The sequence below is a fragment of the Mercurialis annua genome, linkage group LG1-X (genome assembly GCF_937616625.2).
Source record: "Mercurialis annua linkage group LG1-X, ddMerAnnu1.2, whole genome shotgun sequence".
Classification (NCBI taxonomy): domain Eukaryota; kingdom Viridiplantae; phylum Streptophyta; class Magnoliopsida; order Malpighiales; family Euphorbiaceae; genus Mercurialis; species Mercurialis annua.
In genome coordinates, this window is record NC_065570.1 from 70,726,896 (window position 1) to 70,736,040 (window position 9,145).

Genomic DNA, 9,145 nt, shown 5'->3' on the forward strand with positions numbered 1-9,145 from the left:
CACTTTTGCAGTTATTTTTATTGGGCTATTTGCTTTACAACATCTATCTGTTTTTTTATTTCTCTTCAACTGTGTGCAAAAGTGCTGGAGTAGACCTGGCAAATATCTTCGTTGGTGTTGCAAATCTAACAGGTAAAATATTATTCATTAGTAATTTTCTTGTGCATGTTGAGTATTGCAGTCCAATATATGAGTTGTCTTTAGGATCCCTGCCGCAATGGTGTTGATGGATAAACTTTAGAAGGAAGATGTTGCTTCTTTAGAGCTTCTTTGAAATGGTAGGTTTTATTTGCATGTCGGTTGTCTCAGTTTGTGATATTAATATTACTCACTATTTAGTTTTAGAATAGACATAATGATAAATGTACTTGATTTGTATTGAAACCGTATGAACTTGAATATAACAATTATAGTTTTTTCCTTTGATTTGGTTAAAGAAGTTTGATTTGAGTAAAAAATAACTAATGCAGTAAATTATCCCGGTAGAAGCAAAATAATCATTTTCTTATTAAAATTATTATTACACTTATACAATGGAAATTATTAATTTATTCTATGCATAAATTAAATCTCTGTTAGATATAGTTTCATATATAAAATAAAAAAATAAAGTGGTTAATATATATTTTAAAAATGATTATAGTATATGTATATATGTAATAGGCCATATAAATATCACTTGCGTTCTACAATTTTAATTTAAATAAAAATATTTTTATTAATGTATTTACAGTCGATCCTCTAATAGTTAATATTCTATAACTTAATAATTCTAATAATTAATATAAAATTGAGAGAACCAACTTCGTTCCACGTCGGATAATTAATAATTCTATTATTTAATAATTAATAAAATTTAAAATATATTCTACATGAATATTAATTATTAGAGATATTTTTTTAAAGATATATATAACAATTGATGATTTATTTGAGGCAATACTAACCTTAATTTATAAAGTGGAAGTTAAAATACCATCAAATTATAATTTTTTTATTCTTTTGAGTGATTGTAAAGTGTATTTAGTTAGTTTTTTTTTATAATATAATATTAATATTAAGTCTATTAATGTAGATGCTTTAAAATATCTTTTATAATTTTTTTTATATAAATTCAATAAATTAATAATTCTAATAATTAATAAATTTTTGATCCACCATATGTATTAATTATCAGAGGGTCGACTGTATAGCTAAAATAATATATTAAATAATTTAATTAATATTTAAATCAAATAACGGGTCATTGAATTATCACTTACGTGCTTTAATCTCCTTAAATCAAAATTGATATTTAAAAAGTAATTATTATTTTTTACTATATTTAATAATTTTATATATATAACGGGTCATATAAATATCGCTCACGTGCGTAGCACGTGGCGAAAAACTAGTACTATATATAAAAGCACGGATGGGGGGGGGGACAGACAAATTTACTGAATAATCCTTTTCAGTTTACTACTAAATAAAGGTTTTATCGTCATTAACTAATTAGTTATTTAATTAATCACTATTGTAATTAAAGTCCTAATTAGAATAGGTAACTAAATTATCTCCAATTTAGCTTTTAGTATGTAAAAATTAACTAAATTGTCTCCAAATTAGTAGAAATACCTATCTTTTAGTTTGATTGAACTACAAAATTAAAATACTGTATTTGGTCAATATATTATTATTCAAATTTCTATCTTATTATTTTTAAAAATATTATTAATAAAATTAAATTAATTATTTAATTATGGTTATTATAAAATCAAAAGAAGAGTAAATTCAGTATGGAAAAAATTTAATAACTGAATATATTATATTTACTTTTACAAAAATTCTTAACTAATTTAATATTAATTATAAATAAAAAATTGATATAATTATAATAAATTTACTAATATGTTCATTGAGGAGTTACGTTACGAGCCACGTGCATAGCACGTAATGCGAAACTAGTATATATATATGTCCTCAACATCAATAAATCTCCACAACTTATTGAAAAAAAAAAAAATATAATAAACATAAAAAGAAACAGAAAGATAAGAGAATGATAAATTTCCTGCTGAACCCATCACCTCCTTACCCCACAAACAACTGTTAGTGTAATAAGTTTAGGATATCTTGTAACATTACTTGTGTGCAGTAGGACGGTGCAACAAAACAAGCCATCCCGAGTCATAAATTTAGCCAAAAAGGTGGAATCATTTTCAATCTCAGTCATGTCTGCAAATTCAAACCAAGAACATGAACATGAACATGAACATGAACAAGAAACAGGAAAGCTAGCTATCCGCTTAGCAAATGCAGTCGTAGTTCCAATGGTACTAAAATCAGCTTTAGAGCTTAGCATCATTGACATAATTTTCACCGCCACAAAAAGCGGCGCGTCTCTTTCACCCTCCGAGATTGCTGCAAAAATTCCATCAAAGAATCCAGATGCACCGGTACTTCTGGACCGAATGTTACGCCTTTTAGCTAGCTATGATATATTAGAGTGTTCTTTGGTCACTAAAGAGAATGGTGGTGCTGAGCGATTGTACAGTGCAAAGCCCATTTGCAAATTTCTTACAAGAACGCAAGATCAACAAGGTTCTGTTGCTCCTCTCTTCTTGCTGCATCATGATGAGGTTTTCATGAAAAGCTGGTAACTTTTCTTTGAAGTTATTTAGTTTTGTAAAATTTTCTTCTTTTTTATTAGGAGATATGATTAGAGTTGAATTCAATAGGTACCATCTTAATGATACAATTCTTGAAGGTGGAAATTCATTTACCAGAGCCTATGGAATGACAGCTTTTGATTACCCAAAGACTAATCAAAGATTTTATGGAGTGTTTAGTGAAGCTATGTTAAACCACACTACTTTAATCACCAAAAAAATACTTGATGTTTACAAAGGATTTGATGGTCTCAAAGTGTTAGTTGATGTGGGTGGTGGTGTTGGAGTAACTCTCAACCTTATCACTTCAAAGTATCCTCACATGAAGGGCATAAATTTTGATTTGCCTCATGTGTTAGCTAATGCACCTTCTTATTCAGGTAATTACCTATTATTGCATTCATGTGTGTGTTTCCCAAGAAATTGTGAATTATGAATCCTCCGGTATATCATATATGCATGATATTCAGTGTTTTTCTGAGTTGAACTGGGTTCATCCTGTGTGGCATGGTGAACCGGGTTCATGATATTTGATACGCCCAAGGATTTATAATCACACTTAGCGAACTTGGTTTATATAAGAATTTTTTGTGTCTTTACCTTATCTCTTAAAAACATCCTCCTAATTGCTTGTTGTATCATTCATAGGAGTTGCGCATGTGGTGGGAGACATGTTTGTGAGTGTTCCAAAGGGAGATGCAATTTTCATGAAGGTGAGATCCATTTCTACCTTGTAAATTATTTGCATTGAAGGATTCAGTTCAGAAGGTTTCATTTTCAAATTTGAACTTCTAAATACCAACCTAGGTATGTTCATTAGGCTTTAATCTAAGTAGGAGAGTGATACTGAAATGGAAAATGCTAAAAAGAGAGATGCTGAAATAGAAAACAGTAAAATGATTTTTTATATGAATATGTTATAAATATAAAGTTTCAGAGTATCACATCCGTTTCTAAAAACGGAAACGATATTTAGAAACGCCATACTTGTTAAGTTTCCCTATATCTTACGTTCGAGTTCTAGCTCTAGCAATATATCGAATAAAGAAAAGGACTAATTAGGATCACCCCTAATCAGACTTTTTGACCCCACTTTGCAGTGGATACTCCGCGGTTGGAGTGACGAGCATTGCTTGAAACTTCTCAAGAACTGCTGGGAAGCACTCCCTAGCACTGGAGGTAAGGTGATCATTGTGGAGTCTATTCTTCCCGTGGTGCCAGAAAATGTAGTGTCTTCACACACTGTGTTTGAGCAAGATGTGTTTATGTTAACTCAACTCCCTGGAGGTAAAGAAAGAAGCCAACAAGAATATGAGGCCTTAGCAATCAAATCTGGCTTTTCATCTTCTGCAGTCATATGCTGTGTTTTTAATTGCTGGGTTATGGAATTCCACAAATCAGAATGACCCTTTAGTAATGGCCTGGATATTTGTAAGTGAAGTTTCAACATTATACTGAACTATAAATCCATCACGATTTTTAAAAGTTGACAATACCATGATTTTTTCCCCCAATGCTATCACTGTTTTGAATTTGGAACGATGTGAAAACCAGACTTGATTTAGTTTGGATTAAATGAAGATAATTTAATCAAAAATTAAGGAAAAATAAACCTATTGACAAAATTAATCTCAACTTCCATAGGACAAAATTCAATATTACTGACAAGTGACAAGTAACAAGTAACACAAGTACTAAAGTTTTTCATATATTGGCTTTAATTTAGTTATTTATTCCATTCCATTGCATAAGTAAGTAATAAGTTGTTCCCAAACTCAAATAGAAAATAGATAAAAAAAAGCAACTAAACATAATCAATATACTTGAACCACTTTTGATTTCTTGATCTTCAATAGAAAGCATTATATCCTTCATCTTCTTCATGTAGAAAATCTTGACATCTCAAACATTTTTTTCATTTGAATGATCGGAAGGCTTAATATCATATACAGCAGCCTTCTTTATCTCTTTATTATACTTATCATTTTCATGATCAGTACCCATCTTTATGAGTTTCACTTCTATAGTTCCTTCATCTTTCTGTGGCTTAAATTCATTACCATTATCTTTCTTTGCATTCTTGTATAGATTATATAGCACCATTTGAACAATTCCAAATAGAAATCCCAATACATTTGGTAGCTGATTAATCAGTTATCCAGAAAAGGAAAAAATGAATTAGTATTACTTGAAATAAATTATTTTAATAATTTAGAAAAAAGGCGAAATGAATTATAAGATATCCAACATTATAATGAAATTCTCAAGAATATCATAATTATTTTATCAGTCTACTCCAACAATTTTGTTATTTATGTCAATTATAGCAAATAACAACATTAATGATCCAATTGATAAAATAAAATAGCTTTTAGTCCTTTAACTTATTTTTATGATAAATAAATCCATAAAAATTTGAGAAACTATCTGGCATTTTTTTTATATTGTTAGCAATTTTTTTATGAATTTGTCCGTTATCATCAAAAATATTTTATTTTTCCTCTGACTAAACACTAATTTATCATAAAATAACTTAAGATATTGAATTTAATTTTATTTTTATTAATTAACTCTACATCTTTTTTATTTTCATTTTGGATATAATTGACTCAAAACATAAAATCCCTCGACCAAACTGTTAATTTTTTTTATTCATGATATATTTTTCAATTTCGTCATAATTATATATGATATATGAATTAATTTTACCTTTTAATAAATTAAAGAGAAGTCAACAAAACAAAATAATTGTACTGTAATACTTACTGCGATGAACATATCTTCTACTAGGAGTCCATAAAAGAACCACATGGTAGCACATAGTGTGAGGAAAAATGATAATGTGAATGGCATATATTCTACACTTCTAGTCTTTATCACCCTTCTCTGCAAAATTCATATTTGTAAGCTTAATTTTTTAAAAATTATCAATTTCTTTTATAACCGATTAGAATATTCAATTTTAACAAATGAATGATAGTAGTAATTTTTAGAATAATACTAGAGTTACATACCATAATGCTTAATGGTGCAGCGAATACAGCAACACTGAAAGCAGCACATATCCATCCAACGGTAGTGATTCGACTGTCACCCTTTACTACAAACATTGTGATTAACATCATCAACCCGTAGATTGCAATGTTCAACACAAGTATCTTGATCGTGAGTATCTGCACGCGCACAATAAATCACTTTTGTTTTTTTTTTCATTTCTTCGAAGAAAATCTTATCGCTTTTATTAAAAAAAGTCTAACCCTCACAATATACCTCAATTGTTTTTGACTTTTTTCGATTATATCCTAAATTTTTAAAATCGTCAATTTTATCACAATTTTCAATTTTTATTTTCAGTTACATCCAATTTTTTCAAATTGTAATTTTTAAATTAAAAAAAGTTTCAAATATGTCATTCATATTTCCATATAGTCTAAATAGACCCCTACTAAAAAAATAACTTTAATATTGTCATTCGAGTTTGAAAAAGATAAAAAAAATATTTACTATGTTATATTCATTTATTTCATTTTTTTAAACATTAATAAAATTTAAATTTAAATATAAAATTTAAATGAATTATTATTTAAAATTAAAATACTATATTTCAAATTTTCAATATTTTTATTCGAAAAGAGATTGAAAATTTGTGAATTTGAAATAAATTTGAATAATAAGACTTAAAATTATTATAATTTTCCGTAACTTTTTAAAACATTAAGAGCTTATTTCAGTGTACATGCCAAATAATGAACATATTTGAATCTTTTACGAGCGAAACAACAATCCAATTCAAAAAATGAGTGTAATTAAAATTAAAAGTTGAAAACTGGGGTAAACTGACGATTTTAAAAGTTTGGAATATAATTAAAAAAATCGAAAAAGAGAGAAATTTATGAATAATTAAGCCTAAAAAAATATAGATTTGTTGCGAGTTGAGATCCGAGATTCGAAAGAAAAATCATCTACATAGTGCGAGGAATTAATTAAGTGTTACCTTCTCTTTGTGAGGTGCATAAAATAGGTAGAAGAAAATGTAAGAAAGTTCAATGAAACATCCAATGGCGTTGATGCTAACAATCAAGATTCCATTTGGCTTGAGAAGACCATAATATAAAAGCAACATTGCACTCATTAGTGCAACTATGTATGGTATTGAATGGAAACCCTCTGATGTTTTCTTCTTGTAAATTGTATAAAATGTTGGCCTAATAACCAAATTTATTTATCAACAAATGCAATGGAAAATCACAAAATATTGTCAATCTTCAAAAAACAAACAATAAGTTTAAATTGCAAAAACACTTACACCGGCGCCAAAAATACCATAAACGATATAATGTTGCCTACACACAAAAGAATTTAACTATTATTAGAATTGACATATACGAAAATGCAATTTTTGCATAATGAGAAACAAATATAAATTAAATAATGTATCTTATAATATATATAAATATAGATTAGACTGTTGTTACTCCGGATATCAAGTTCGATTTTAAACGTTATTCTTCTAATACAAAAATGTAATAATACCAATGAATTATAGCTCAAATGACATTTTACAAGCGCAAAAGATCCTCCTCCTTGGATGATAAAAAAAAAAGTAATGTAATTGATGTGTACATGTAATTTTACCTAAGAGACCAAAAATGAATGCAAGCTGATTATGTGTCAAGAGACCCATCTAATTTTAATTAGTGAGGACTTCACAAGAAGCTAATCTGAACTCTTCACAAAGGGACCAGCTAGAGATGAAGAACTTGATTAAACCCATTTAATAACTTCAATTTATAGTTTGGAAAATAAGAGTTAGGCCATTAATTATTAGGTGGAAGGAGATTGGCTTAATTAATCGAAAATTGGCAGATGAATAGCTGTGAGTTATTGTATCATGTAAGGTTTTAAGAGTCGAACCAGATTGCCGGTTATACTGCCAATCGGAGGTTTGTCTGGTTCGATTCTTTCCCCACAACTAAATTTTTGGTTCAACGGCTTTGGATCGGGAAACCGTACTTAAAAACAACCCTTTTTTGCACAATTGAATTATATAATTCATTAATTTCCTTTTCCAAAGCTAGAATTGCACATATATAAAATCTAATTTTATATTTTTCTTATTGTTTTTAGGGGGTAATTTGCACCAACAGTCCCTGAATTTTAGTCTCTCTCCCCCAGCCGTCTTTGAACTTTAATTTGTACATCAATCGTCCCTGAACTTTAATTTCATATCCCAAAAGTCCTTAACATTATTTTTATAGTAACTCCGCCCAGTTTATTTTTTTTATTTCTCCACATAAACATCATCTCATTACTTTTAATTTGCACCAACTAGGCGCCTAGTCACGTTATCAAGTCAACAAATTGGACGAAATTACCATAAAAATGATGTTAGAGACCTTTGGGATATAAAATTAAAGTTTAGGGACGGTTGGGGTACAAATTAAAGTTTATGAACGGTTGGGAGAGAGAGACGAAAGTTCAAGGACATTTAGTGAAAATTACCCGTTTTTAGGCTATAGCAAAATCAATCTAAAATTTTACGGGTGGTTGTAATTTTATCCAAAAAAATTAATTTTTTTATAATAATAGCCTAATTTCAACATTTCGTTGTAGTTTTAGCCAATTTTTTTCCAATCAATTTAATTGTTCCAATTTTTGGTTGATTTTCATAAATTAACTCCGTAATTAGCAAAATCCATTTTTCAGAATTTTAAAATTTAGTTTCTATTATTAAAAAGATCAAAAATCACGTTAAAATCTAATTATAAATTGTCTAACTTTTTCGATGATTGAAGCAACAAACAACGAATTTGAAGATAAAAATAATTGGAAAAGTTAAATAAAACTAATAGGTATTGTATCGGTGAAAATTAAAAAAAAATTGATTGAAAGAATTGGTTAAAATTATAACGAAATGTTGAAATTACGCTATTATTATAAAAAATAAATAAAATTGCAATGACCCGTAAAAATTTAAATTCAGTAATTGAACCAGTTGAACAGTAAATCGGTTTCGCCTTGCTTTTAAAAAAACTGGTATCAGGCATTGTTAAGATATGAAATTTCTATAATTTTATTAATTTCAAGAACTCAATTCTTTCCTTTTATAGAAGAATCTCAAGGTTATAAAGACGTGTTTAGGATTATTATTTGCAAAATGGTTGCATTATATTGATGTAGCCTTTTGCTCCACATACATTAATTTCTTGCATCAAATGAGATCAAGGCTTGTGTTCTTGATCAACTTATAAAATTGTGAAATTAGGTTTTTTTGGTCATGTTAAAAACATGAATGCATCATAGATTAATTTTAGAGATATTAATTATATGAAATTTAGTTAGATTTTTAGAAATAGTGTAGTCTGCCTAAACCACAAAACTTACAAGATTTCAATGTTAGGTTTTTGTTGAATCCAAATGTACTATAGTTATGTCATTTAATTCAACAGACAAAACTCCTTTTTTAAAAGAAAAAAAAAGGCGATGCAAAAACA

The 9,145-nt window shown here is 28.2% G+C and overlaps 2 protein-coding genes across 2 annotated transcripts; one reads left to right on the forward strand and one right to left on the reverse strand.

Annotated features, from left to right (window-relative positions):
• Positions 1 to 2,014: 2,014 nt before the first annotated feature.
• LOC126664634 (caffeic acid 3-O-methyltransferase-like) lies at positions 2,015 to 4,160 on the forward strand. The gene is made up of 4 exons (XM_050357132.2): positions 2,015 to 2,638; positions 2,721 to 3,031; positions 3,300 to 3,364; positions 3,752 to 4,160. Exons 1-4 carry the CDS (start codon positions 2,214 to 2,216, stop codon positions 4,055 to 4,057), a joined length of 1,107 nt encoding a protein of 368 aa, XP_050213089.1. The 5' UTR covers positions 2,015 to 2,213; the 3' UTR covers positions 4,058 to 4,160.
• Positions 4,161 to 4,334: 174 nt separating this feature from the next.
• Positions 4,335 to 7,399, reverse strand: LOC126665007 (bidirectional sugar transporter SWEET9-like). Its single transcript, XM_050357657.2, has 6 exons — positions 7,287 to 7,399; positions 6,958 to 6,994; positions 6,646 to 6,856; positions 5,666 to 5,824; positions 5,418 to 5,537; positions 4,335 to 4,793 (listed from the first exon to the last, which is right to left on the reverse strand). The coding sequence occupies exons 1-6, from the start codon at positions 7,333 to 7,335 to the stop codon at positions 4,554 to 4,556; spliced, it is 816 nt and encodes a 271-aa protein (XP_050213614.1). The 5' UTR covers positions 7,336 to 7,399; the 3' UTR covers positions 4,335 to 4,553.
• Positions 7,400 to 9,145: the final 1,746 nt, after the last annotated feature.